Source organism: Solanum verrucosum, unplaced genomic scaffold, assembly GCF_900185275.1.
Source record: "Solanum verrucosum unplaced genomic scaffold, falcon-dt-bn FXZP01000280.1, whole genome shotgun sequence".
In the NCBI taxonomy this organism is placed as follows: Eukaryota; Viridiplantae; Streptophyta; class Magnoliopsida; order Solanales; family Solanaceae; genus Solanum; species Solanum verrucosum.
This window is the reverse complement of record NW_026019982.1, coordinates 4210753-4224538: the sequence shown is the minus strand read 5'-3', so window position 1 is coordinate 4224538 and position 13786 is coordinate 4210753. Positions and strand designations below refer to the sequence as shown.

The 13786-nt window shown below is 31.6% G+C and overlaps 1 protein-coding gene across 1 annotated transcript; it reads right to left on the bottom strand.

The window, feature by feature from the left end:
- Positions 1-7803: 7803 nt before the first annotated feature.
- On the bottom strand, positions 7804-8764 carry LOC125817471 (uncharacterized). The gene is made up of 2 exons (XM_049497005.1): positions 8444-8764; positions 7804-8117 (listed from the first exon to the last, which is right to left on the bottom strand). The coding sequence occupies exons 1-2, from the start codon at positions 8703-8705 to the stop codon at positions 8035-8037; spliced, it is 345 nt and encodes a 114-aa protein (XP_049352962.1). The 5' UTR covers positions 8706-8764; the 3' UTR covers positions 7804-8034.
- Between the last annotated feature and the right edge of the window lie 5022 nt (positions 8765-13786).

The following is a 13786-nucleotide window of genomic DNA, read 5'->3' as shown; positions in this document are numbered from 1 at the left end:
TTGAGACTTCCGATACATCAATTTTTTTATATTTTAAAAAAAAAGTAAGAAGAAAGAAGCAGCATCTACAACTGCAATTAGGACATTTGATGTATGTTTTCCTATTCTAAGCAAGCATTGGTCATATATAGAAGTGATTAGGACAAACATATCAAAAAGATATAATGTTTTTATAATAGTTCTATTTCATATCATACTCTTTTTTTTATGTTTGTCTTTTAAATTACTGATATATGATATTATATAATGAAGGAAAATGATACAATTAATCTAAAAGTTATAATCATAATTAAAACAATACAATACGATAAATTATAAAATAATATGTTACAATCATCTTCTCTCGTGCTTTAATATATAGGATTATTAAAACACAAAAAATTTATTCAATACAAAACACAAATACATAATTTAGAAAATTACAATTAGTGCCAGAGTTGTTCTTGTCGTCTGAGAGGTGTCCTTTGAAGAGACCCTACGCTAGAGTGTAAAATAAAAGATTTTTTGTTATAGATTGTATCTAGATCTAGATAACTAGTTGTGTATTTTTTGTGATGGGGGATTCTTGCTCAATTAGTGGCAGAGTTGTCCTTGTCATCTGAGAGGTCTCCTTTGATGATCGAGACCCTTCGTTAGAGTGTAAAATAAATTTTTTTTAATAGATTGTAGTTAGATCTAGATAATATATTAGTTGTGCAATTTTGTGTAATGGGGGATTTTTATTCATTTAGTGACAGAGTCATCCTTGTCTGAGGGGTGTTCTTTCGTTAGGGTGTAAAATAAAAGATTTTTAGATTATATTTAGATCTAGATAATTAGTTGGGTGACTTTGTGTGATGAAGGATTTCTATTCATTAGTGATAGAGTCGTCCTTTTCTTAGGAAAATTATACGGTGTAAATAGGTAAAAAAATAAAATAAAATTACTTTTACATTGTGAGTATGTCGGATTTAAGTTCTTAAATTAAATGATTTAAGAGGTTTTTTTTTATCCATTGGGCTTCAACTCCGAATAACATTTTTTAAAATTGGAAAAATTACGCATATAACCAAATATATACTAGTTAATTAGTTAACATATCTATAGTTTGCCTTAATTAATTATAATTCGCGGCCTACTTTTAGTTATAATTACGCGGCTTAGTTTTTTAGTTTTGTAAAATTCACACGTTTGTATAATTTGAAATTTGTATAATATGATTTGTATAACTTTTGTATAATTCAAAATTTGTATGATATAATTTGTATAAATGTTTACACTTCTGATGTTTGTAATTGTATAAATTCGTTATTTCGAGTTTATACAAAAATAACTAAATTATACAAATGTACCCATGAATTATACAAACGAGACAACTTAAAATGTAGCTACAACCTATAAATATGTAAACTATAGCTAAGAAGCATAATTAAGTTTATTATAATGACTATTTGCGAAAATTCCCCTTTTAAATTTTACCCGTAAATTTGTGTATGGTCAATATATTTTTATGGTACATATATTTCTATGGTATATCTCCAATACATGTGGTAAATAAGATTCAAACAAAAAAAGAGTTTAGTCGTCCACTCTCTACAAGTGAAAACAAACCCTATATACAAATAATCCAATATAATTCAACCATAAAAATTCGAATTTCATTTATCACTTACAATTTTAGTGGTCCATTCAATGAAAAATATGTTAAATAAGTTGAACTTAGTTTATTCATGAAAATAATACATATGAATTACTACGGTAAAAAATTTCAAATAATTTTGGCTAGGAAGGAGTTTATGTGGTGTAATTAACATGAGCCATGAATCAAAGATCATTAATGATATGAAATATCATAATTTTAATTTTTTAAAAATCAAGTATCAATAATAAATAAAAAAAAGAGATTAAAAATCGAGAATATATCGTTAATGCACTTGTTCAATTAATTAATAACAGAGTAATCCTTGTCCAAAAGGTTTCATTTGAGACCCCTTCATTAGAAAAATACATTTTTAAATAAGTTAAAAAAAAATCTTTTATGTTTATATACTATTTGTTAAATATTTTTGACTTCATTATATATTTACTTTTTTTATATTTGACTCCCCTATTGAATATTCTACTCTGCCCAACACAAAATAAAATTGATGGTCCATATATCCTGTGGAACCAAAATTAAGATGAATCAGTGGTCCACTCTCATCAACAAGTACAAAAACAAATCAAATCATATATATATAACACAAAATAAGATTGATGGTCCATATATACTGTGGAACCAAAATTGATATGAATCAGTGGTCCACTCTCATCAACAAGTACAAAAACAAATCAAATCATATATATATATATATATTTATCTTAATAAACTAACAGAATTAGGATATAATTAATAGTGTAACCATGAAAAGCATAAAAATAGCATTGTGCTACTGATATAAGCTAGAGGATCCACCCATGAGACTTAGGTTCGAATCTAGCTAGAGTTTATCCTTATCTTTGTTGATCCTTGTGATATGTTTTTGTTTTCATTTTATGTATTGTTCCTTTCTTAGAATTATGTATTTTGTTAATCACACATATATATCTCGTGATGAATCAACATACTTAGAAAATTCAATAACCATGCATAATTAATATTGTCATGTCCCAAGTCTACATCCCAGATGTGGCTGGCACTCGAGAGACATTGTTGGCCCCAAGCGAACCCTTGGTCTGACTTAACTTTTAGCAGAAAGCTTAATTAACTAGAAGCAGTCTCAAAAGAATACTCATGCAATAGCTTAAAGAAATATTAAACTAGCCAAAATGGCAACTCAAGTCTTACCATAAACAATTGAAAATGGAAAGACTAAAGAACTATAACTATCTGTCTATGAAGCCTCTAAAAACAATGAGGGATGTCGGGACAAGACCCCCGATCATCCTAATAACTGAAATACAAAAAATAAAACAATATAGAAAAGGATCTTCTGGAAAGCAAGGAGGCTCACCAACTTACTCTGAGTGTTCAACTGGATCAACGAGGCGTTGGATGTTGATCATGGTTACCTGTATCTGCATCATAATAAGATGCAGGTCAACTGGCATCAGTACATTAAATATACGAGCATGCGAGGGGAAAACTAAACACGACATAAGCTTGAAATGAATTTGAAAAGAACACTTACCTTAACTTTACTCAACTCATGGATACTCAACTCATATGCAAAATAAAACAACAGTAAAGGTACAATTTCTATAAAGCATTTAAACAGTAATAACAACTCAATTTACTCATATAGTAAAGTAATATAATTTTGTGGGAGTTTCTCTAACCGACACTTAACCATCACTATGAGCTAAAGTGATGATACAACGTCTCGTCCACGCTGTCAGAACTGTCCTATAACTTGCCGGGATATAGAACGCCTCAACTAAGTAGATCCACTAGTCTATGCTAAAAAGCATTAAGGAATCATCTAAAAAGTATGACTCTTTCTACCCACGATGGCTACATGGTTTATGGAGACTTAAGTTTTTATGAACTCGTCCCCATATTCGTGCTCAATACTACTCCCAAAATATGCTCAGCTCATATGTTTGAAAACATAGCTCTTTCTGTGGTTTGACATTATTACTCAAAACCTAGCCTAAAAGCTCTCTTGGAAATCGCTATTTCCTTTCTTGTTTAAATGTGAAAATATTTTAACTCTTAGGAATACTTAGTTCCCATATAATCTTTTGAATAAATGAACTTTACTCTTACTCTTACTCTTACTCGACTCAATGCTTAAGTCTTAAAACAAGTTTAAAAGGTTTGTAAAAGACTTCTTAAAATGACTCGAAGAACTCTCAAGACTTGACTCTTATTCTACCTTGAATTTGAATTCAAGGTTATGATTTGTAATAGGAAAGATCTCGTGATGTTTAGGAGTGCTTTTAGATAGTTAAACATGAGAAACGATCAAGAAATCATTGTCGGGAAGTAAGTCCGTGACGCGGAGATGCATTTAAATATTTGATCGCGAAATTAATTTTTGAAATAGAGGAGCTCGCGTCCTCTATGCGACGCAAAGGTGATTTCGCGGACTTGCGTGCCAAAACCTTCTCGACTTTTTTCTTCTTCGTTTTCCAACCCCAATGTGCCTAATTTCGATTCTTTTTCTCAATTTGTCTTTAGATTCAAATACCCAGTATATGTACACTAGAATCTAACTCAAAATAACTTTAACAATTGACATTAAACTCTCAAGAACTCCTAAATCTCTTCCCAAATTCAAGAACGAAAGCAATTCAAGAACACAGCTCAAGAACATCAAATTTTCAATCTTTTAGGACGAAAATCATACTGAAATAAACATGTTTGACGCGTGGGTGAACGAAACAAACGCTATGTAAACTCACATACCTCGTAGGATTTAATCCTTGGCGAAAACCACAACCAAAATCGCAAGAACTTGACGGATCTTGAACTTTTCTTCTCCTTTCTCCTCTTGAGTTCTTTCTCCAAATCCCTAGCGTGATTTGGTAAAAACGAAATAAATTAATTGGGTATGGAAAAAACCATTATACCCTCCAAAAATCCGGCTTTGACTTTCCTTATCTAAACAACCCCAACTTCAAATGGGCATATCTCCCTCATACGAACTTGAAATTGAGCAAACTCGATGGCGTTGAAAAGATAATTCAAATATCATTCCCACGGTATCTTGTAGCACACCTAACTCATTATGAACTAGGAGTTATGGTCGTTTGAAGTTGATCAAAACTCATCCTTAACTTAATTTTGTCAAACTTTCCAAATTTGATTATTTCCAAAAAAGATTTATTCTAAATTCTAGTTCTTTCAAATAGCGAGGTGTTACAAATACGTTGGATTTGAAAAAATTATTTGCAAAATTGAAATAAATAGTTATCCTCAAATATAATGATGGAGACAAAATTTTCACAAAAAAAGTTTAAAATATTAACAAGTAAATATATAAAGAAATCGAGAGGATTTAATATAGGGAAAATGCATAATTAATTTCCCCTCAAACTTATACCGAAAAGTAAATTACAAGCGCGTTAAATAAAAAATAAAGTCAAAAAAATAAATCAAAATCTTCTTTCTACCCACACACTACACCTCTTCTTCTTCACACTGCACCTCGCCTTCATCTTCTTCATTTTTTTTTCTTTCATTATTTTTCATATCTGATTTTCATCGATCCCACCTCACCTCACCTCCAACAAAATCCTGCTCCCCCATCATATTCTATTTTAATGATAATTTGATTTCACCATTAATTTCATGATTATATCCGATATTTCACTTCGATTTTGTTGGTGGTTGATAAAATTGATGATTGCTTTTAAAAAATAAAATATAATGATGGATCTGTAGGTAAATATTGAATTTTGTGGTGAATCTTTATAATTTTTGTGGGAACGAAGGTGATAGCGTGATTTTGATGGTGGATTTATTATAGATGGTGAAATTTGTGATTGGCGTGGTGAGATAGGAGCTTGCAAATCTTAACAAGAAGGTTGCAGCTTAAGAATATTTTTTTAAGTAATGACAATTTTGAATGTTCTAATTTTACCTCTGCATACCTGAAGAGAAAATTCTGTTTGTTTTGTTTTTATTTTCTTTTCCATTTTTGCTTTGTTTTAGATTTCCTGGGAAGTTATTTTTGTGCGTTTATGATGGTGAATACATAACTAATTTATTTCAAAGAAATCTTGCTCAGTTATTTCATAGTCTTGTTGCACTAAAAAAAGAGAAGAATTTTATGGTGAAATATAGAGATTTGGTACTAATATAATGGCAATATTAGTGATTTCATGGTGTTGTTCATAGAAGAAGAAACATTTGAATGACATGGAGAATTTTATTTGAAATCTGACATGGCATCTGATGTGGCAATGAGATGACATTAATGTGGCTCAAGTTTGATACACTTTTCATTATGAGAGTGGTACTATACATCGCAGGTAGTAAATAAATTCATTTTTTAATAGTAAATGTGTGTAATATATAGGTCGTCATAATAGTTGAAACGTGTAACTGATTTTTCGGTATAAGTTTGAGGGGGGAGTTAAAGCATTTTCCCTTTAATATATATACTGTATGTACCTAAAAAAAGAAGAAGAGATAGTTTACATATGTGCAATGTAGCTTCAATATTAAAGGGGTCTTAAATGACACCTCTACGACGAACATGGATTATCCATCATACAAATTCATATAACTTATCTGGATTTAAGGGAAAAGGTAGAAGTGCCTCCCTAGACTATGACCCAAATCTCAGAGATACACCTTAACTAAACTAAGGTCCTATTACCCTCCTGAACTCATTGTTTTGTAATTTTGTACATCTTTTTGGCTTACGTGGCATTCAAATATATCCCACGCGCCTCAACTGCGTGGAGTCACGGGGTGTGCTACATAAGCCAAAAGGTGTACAATATTATATATAAAATGAGTTCAGGGAGGTAATAGGACCTTAGTTTAGTTAAGTTGTGTCTCTGGGATTTCGGTCACAGTCTAGGGGGTACTTGTGCCTTCTCCCCTGGATTTAACAATCTACATAGTATAATTTTTGAATGAAGGAGTTTAACTTAACACTCTTTAAAGGGTCATGGGTGGAATGAAATTTCTCCACCTTTAGTTAGAAATTTTGAATTTGAGCATCTGAAAATAAAAAAATATAATGTTTGAATTGAAATTTAATCTAATTAGGACCACAACAAATGAAAATGTATTGTTCATTTGTAAGTATGCATGCATCTTTTGATCAAAAAAATAAAATACTAAAAAGTATGCATGCATGCGTATGGACCCCCTCTTGGAACATTTATTTGTATTTTGTCATCAAGTATCTCGTGACTATATGTTTCGAGTCTTTTGATATATAATTCACTAAAAAAATACACTTGCGATATGCCAAATTTTATCTTATTTTATTTTATATTTTAAAAAAGGAAGAAGAAGAAGCAGCAGCAGCAGCATCTGCAATTAGGACATTTTATGTAATTTTTCATATAACGTACTTTATGGCCATAATTTCTGAGTTAGCATGCTCAAAATAGTGAATAGGACAAGCATACCATAGTCTACGTGTGATATTATGTTTTTATAATAGTTCTATCTCATATCATAATTTTTAAGGCTTGTCTTTTAAATTACTGACGATGGGTTTGGCAAATTCACCCATTCAGATATAAAAAAGGAAAAGTTTGTTCCTAATCAGCAATTCAAGTTAAAAAAAAGAAAAATAATAAAAACAGACGAGTCCAACACGAATAAAGAAAAAGGCAAACAATTCTATAAGGAAAAAGAGTAGTATTCCATTCCTTGTAGAAATTGGTCAAACTCAAATCAATCTCTATAAAAGGACAAGGCTGAAGAAAGAAAAAAACTGTCTTTGCCAATTCACAAATCAAGACAATTATTCTCGAGGGCCGAACTGTTCAAAGAGATCAACAAAGGGGAAGAAAAAAGTACTAGAGTTAGGATTCTTTCTATGAGTAGAGTAGAGAGAGTTGTTATGATAATTTGTAACAAGAAGCGAGTTTGACGTCTTGGAGAGTTGAGTTTGAGAGAGTTGTAACAAGAAGCGAGTTTGACTTCTTGGAGAGTAGAGTAATTAGTTCATTGATTATTAAGTTGTAATCTTCAATTGAATTTGAAGTTAATAAAATTGTGAGGGATGAAGGTTTCCACGATAAAATCTTTGTTTTATTGTGTTGTGTCTTTACTTAGGTAAACGTACAAGAACCTGGTTCTTGCACAAGGGGTAAGGTTTCTTCAACTGATATAACACATTATGTAATGAAGAAAAAAATGATACAATTTATTTAAAAATTATAATCATAATTAAAACAATACGATAATTAAATAGCAAAATGATATGCAACAACAATCTTCTCTCGTGCTTTAATATATAGGAATATTAAAGCACAAAAGATTTATTCAATACAAAACACAAATACATATTTTAGAAAATTATTACCACAGAAGTATTTAGTAGCATAGTGTCATAGATGACACAAATATACTTTGTGGTCATAATTTCTTAATGCTTTTTCTTAAGCTTTCTCTAAAGCAATATTGCCACCAATGCAATAGTTCTCATTGCAGCTTGTCATGCAACTTCCAAACTTCTCATTATCTGCAGAAATAATATAAAATAATAAAAAGAATTAGTACTTTTCATATATGAGAAAGAAAAGCTTAAAACATGTAATAGAACTTCAATTAAGTTAACCACGTAAAATATGTCTTTTCATTAATCTAAACACATTTGTTTTAATAAACCGTGAAACTCCAGACATTTTCTACTATAAGTTGATGCGTATAATTAAAGATTAATATGTCATAATTAAGCTGGCTAAGATCATATATAACCTCTCCATGATATCTATTTGGGATGTCAAACTCAAATTGTAACTTTTTTTGCATATCAGTACGAAGGAAAAAAAAGACAAGAAGAGGTACCATAGTTGATGAGAAACTTGAAGCAATGACCAAGAGAACATCCAACGTTACAACCACGATTTGCAGGCTCAGTATCAACTGATTCATATGTGATTGTAGTTATATAGCACTTGGCAAGGCACCTAGAGAGGCATACCGGCCTTGTATTGCATCTTATTACACAAAATGCTGCACATTTTGGGTCAATGTCTTGTGCCATAGCATTATGCTCTGTCAACACAAACATGGCAAGGAACAACAACAACACAACTTTCAATGCCATTGAGAGATTAGGGTTAATAGTGAGTTATATTATATGACCTTGTTATTTGAGTTGATGTGAAAATGAGGTGAACTATTTATAGAGGAAAACATATATAGATTGTATTTAGATCTAGATAATTTGTTGTGTGATTTTTTGTGATGGGGGATTAGAGTCTGAGAGGTGTACTTTCATGATCGAGACCCTTCGTTAGAGTGTAAAATAAAAGTTTTTTAATAGATTGTATTTAGATCTAGATAATATATTAGTTGTGCAACTTTGTGTGATGGGGGATTTTTATTCATTTAGTGACAGAGTCATCCTCGTCTGAGGTGTGTCATTTGATGAGACCCTTCGTTAGAGTGTAAAATAAAAGATTTTTAGATTGTTCTAAATAATTTGTTTTGTTGTGCGACTTTGTGTGACGAAGAATTTCTGTTCAATTCGTCCTTCTCTAGGAAAATTATATGTGTAAATTGGTAAAAAAAAATAATATTTTTAGAGTTTAAGTTTTGTGCACTGTCAATGTACAAAAATTTCTACACCATCAGTTACTTTTAATGAGATTTAACCACAGTAACTTACTTTAATAAAATAACATTTACTAAAAAAAAACATAAACAAGGTAGTTGAATCAGACTTGGATTCTAACCAAAATTATGTTCTTCCAAAGTACGTCACTTTCGTCTCAGGGAACTTCAACTCCTATATTTAGCTCATCTACGTTTAACTTTTCCATTAATCTTGCAAAATACAATTATAAATGTAAGATAGCTTACAATTAATTATAAATCTGATCATATAAATAGTCAACACGTTTACGATAAAATATATTTAATATTAGTGAAAGTTCAATAAATAAACTCCTTCCCAATCATCTAAGAGCAGAGCTTAAGTATTGGGGACAATATGAAGACACTTTAAGATACAATATACACCTTTCGGGAGACTATGCTCACTTGTTTTTAGTGCATTGAAATTCTTTTGCTTGTGAAGATGTGTTTAAAAGGGCCTTTTTATGTTTCTAAATGAGAAAAATGTGAAATTTGTTCTAATTGCATGATGATATATCACTAAGTAAAAGAAGCGTGTCAAGTTTCAAAATCGTTTGACACTTTAAAAATTATTTCTTACCGATTGACAATTTTTGATGTTGTGAAAAAGTTTGATGCTGTGAAGAATTACTTGAGCTATAGAAAAAAGTGAAAAACCTATGATAAACATAGTAATTGTAATTAACTTTGGAAAAAAACAATTTAATTATGGAAATAATTTTGGTTAGAATCCAAGTATGATTCAACTACCTGTTGATGTTCTTTTTTTTTTAGTAAATAGTTGATTTTCTTTTTTCATGAATTATGGTTATTTTATAAAAGTAAGTTACTATGGTTAAATCTCATTAAAAGTAACTGATGGTGTAGAAAATTTTGTACACCAACGATTCACAAAACTTAAACTACTCATATTTTTATGTATTTAAAAAGTCTTATGTGACCTGAATGCTGAATAGGCATTAGTTGAGTTAATGAGATCGTCAATTTAATTGATTGTAGGATTTAAGTTTTTAAAATAAATGATTTAAGAGATTTTTTTTTAATATCCATTGGGCTTCAACTCCGAATAACATTTTAAATAGGGAAAATGTAACATCTCGCAATTTGAAATAACTAAGAAGAAGCTAATAATTGGAAATAGTCATTTTTGGAAAGAATGAAAATCTGGAAAATTTGTTTAAGTTAGGAAAAATTGAGTTTTGGTCAACTTCAAACGGCCATAACTCCTAGCTCAGGATGAGTTAGGTGTACTTCCAGATATGGTTGGAAAGCTCTTGGAATGATATTTCCAACGCCACCAAGTTTGCGCGATTCCGAGTTTGTATGAGTAAGTTATGCCTTTTGGAAGTTGGGCTATTGGATTAAGGAAAGTCTAATCCGGATTTTGGAAGGGTAATTTAGTATTTTCCTTACCTAATTATCCTAATTCGTTTTTAGGAGTTTAATTGGGGTAAAGTCAGATTTTAGTTAGTTTAGAAAAGTGAATATTACGCTAGGGCTTGAAGAAGAGGAGAAAAGAGGAGAAAGGAGAAGAACGTTCAAGATTCGTCGATTTCGTCAAGGATAGCTTGTGAATTTCGTCGGGGGTGATCCCTAAATGGTATGTGAGATCACATAGCATTGGGTTAGTTCACCCACGCGCCAACCATGATTTAATTCAGCGAATTTAAGTCTTTGAAAGTTTAGAAATTGAGTTCTTGATAAACATTGTTGAAGGTTTCGTTTGAATTCTTGTGAGTTGTGTTGTTGAAGTTTCTTGCGATTTGATTCATGTTTCCGGGTGTAATTTTGGTTTGAATCTATCATATATTGAGGGTATAAATGATTCTAAGCGTTTGGGGAAATAACCATTGAAGTTTAGAGGGTTTAGAGTTGAAAAACAAAGAGAAAAGTCGTCAAACACCTGGGGAAGGGGGTGGGGCGTCGCGCCAGCCAGCGCCCCCCAAAGCAGCCTCTGAATGTGGGGCTCTGGGGAGACACGCCAGCCAGACCGCCCCAACTTTCCCACTGAATTTTGAGGGATGGCGCCCCGCACCTCTCAGAGCGCCAAGGACGCCAGTTCTCCCTATTCGCTCCCCACCTTTTCGTACTTGTTCCTTAGCAATGTACCTATGTTTTCTAGTTGATTCCAACACTCTAAGGTACATCTAAACATCATGAAATCATCCATAAACATGAGATCATGAACCTTGAATCCATAATCCAATTCAAAGAAAGTTAGGATCAAAGTGAAGAGAAGTTAAGAGTCAAGTCTAGAAGTTAAGAAGCAAGTCAAAGCAACGTTTTTAAAGTTTTCAAAAAGTCTTTAACAAACGTTTTAACCTTGTTCTAAGACTTACGTTTCAAGTTAAGCAAAAAGTAAAGAGTTGAGTTCATTTCTCAAAAAGTTATAAGGGAACTAAGTATTCCCAAAGAGTTTATAAATGTTTTCACATTTGAGCAAGAAAAGGGAACATTGATTTTAAGAGAGCTTTGAAGCTAAGTTTTGAGTAATTATCTCAAACCAAAGAAAGAAGTTTGTTTTAAAACATATGAGCTAAGTATATTTTGGGAGTAGTTATGAGCACCGATATGGGGATGCAAGTTCATATTAACTCAAGTCTCCATAAACCATGTAGCCATCATGGGTAGTAAATGATCATACTTTTTAGATGACTCCTTAAGATGCTTTTAGCATAGACTAGTGGATCCACTTAGTGAGTTAGGTTCTATACCCCTGGCAAGGTATAGGACGGTCCTTGGCAGTGTGAGGTAAAACGATGTACCATCACATAGGATCATAGTGGTGGTTGTCGGTTAGAGAATCTCCCACCGAAACTATATTACTTGGTTATATGAGTAAAGTTGAGTCTGTTATTGCATTTTCTTTAACGAACTAAGTTGCTTTTACTGTTTTATAAAGCTTTTCATATATTGCATATGTCTTATTGCTTTATTATGAGTTGAGAAGAGTCAAGGTAAGTGTTTCGTTCAGAATCTTTTCAAGCCTATGTATTGTTTAACTTTCCAACTCGTATACTGGTACATTCAATGTACTGATGCCAGTTGGCCTGCATCTTATTATGATGCAGACGCAGGTAATCAGGATCAATATACAGCGCCTCGTTGATCCAGTTTGAGCACTCAGAGTCTTGTGGTGAGCCTCCTTGCTTTCGGAGGGTCCTTTTTATTGCTTTCAGTTTTATTATTAGTTCATTAGGATGTCGTGGGCATGTCCCGATATCCATCTCAGTTTTTTAGAGGTTTCATAGACATATAGTCAGTTAGTTAAGTTCATTTGTCACTACTTTATTATTGGCTTATGTTTTTGAGACTTGAGGTTGCCATTTTGCCTAAGTTTGAATGTTTATTTAAAGACATTCTAAGTTATTTCACAAGTTCCTTGATAGTCTATTCTTGTGTTTAAGTCTTCTACTGAGTAAGTAAGCTAGGCCAAGGGTTCGCTTGGGCCAGCAATGGTTCTCGAGTGTCAGTCACGTCCAGGGTATAGGCTCGGGGCGTGACAGAAAATTACGCGTATAAGCAAACATATACTTGTTAATATAGCTATAATTGTCTTAATTACAATTTGCGGCCTACTGTTAGTTATAATTACGCGACTCAGCTTTTTAGTTTTGTATAATTCGCACGTTTGTATAATTTGGAATTTGTATAACTTTTGTATAATTCGAAATTTGTATAATATAATTTGTATAATTGTTTACACTTCTGATGTTTGTAATTGTATAAATTCGTTAATTCGAGTTTATACAAAAATAACTGAATTATACAAATGTACCCGCGAATTATATAAATCCACGAATTATACAAACGAGACAGCTTAAAATGTAGCTACAGCCCGTAGATATGCAAACTATAGCTAAGAAGCATAATTAGATTTATTATAGTGGCTATTTGCAAAAACTCCTCTTTTAAATTTTACCCGTAAATTTGTGTATGGTCAATATATTTTTATGGTACATATATTTCTATTGTATATCTCCAATCCATGTGGTAAATAAGATTCAAACAAAAATGAGTTTAGTGGTCCACTCTCTACAAGTGAGAACAAACCCTATATATACAAATAATTCAATATAATTCAACCATAAAATTCGAATTTCATTTATCACTTACAATTTTAGTGGTCCATTCAATGAAAAATATGTTAAATATGTTGAACTTACTTTATTCATGAAAATAATACATATGAATTACTACGGTAAAAAATTTCAAATAATTTTAGCTAGGAAGGAGTTTATGTGGTATAATAAGCATGAATCATGAATCAAATATCATTAATGATATGAAATATCATAATTTCGATTTTAAGAAAATCGAGAATCAACCACAGATAAAAAAAGGGCATTAAAAATCAAGAATATATCGTTAATGCACTTGTTCAATTAGTAGCAGAGTAATCCTTGTCCAAAGGGTTTCATTTGAGACCCCTTCATTAGAAAATTACATTTTGTAAATATATAATTACTTCTTTATATTTTGACTCCCCTATTGAATATTCTACTCCGCTCAAACAAAATAAGATTGGTGGTCCATTTATCCTGTGGA

Excerpts from the sequence above, each read along its gene's own strand:
- LOC125817471 (XM_049497005.1), bottom strand. The coding sequence starts at position 8,705 with ATGGCATTGAAAGTTGTGTTGTTGTTGTTCCTTGCCATGTTTGTGTTG. Across the intron at positions 8,118-8,443 it reads CAAGTTTCTCATCAACTATG|ATAATGAGAAGTTTGGAAGT; the intron begins GTACCTCTTCTT and ends TTATTTCTGCAG.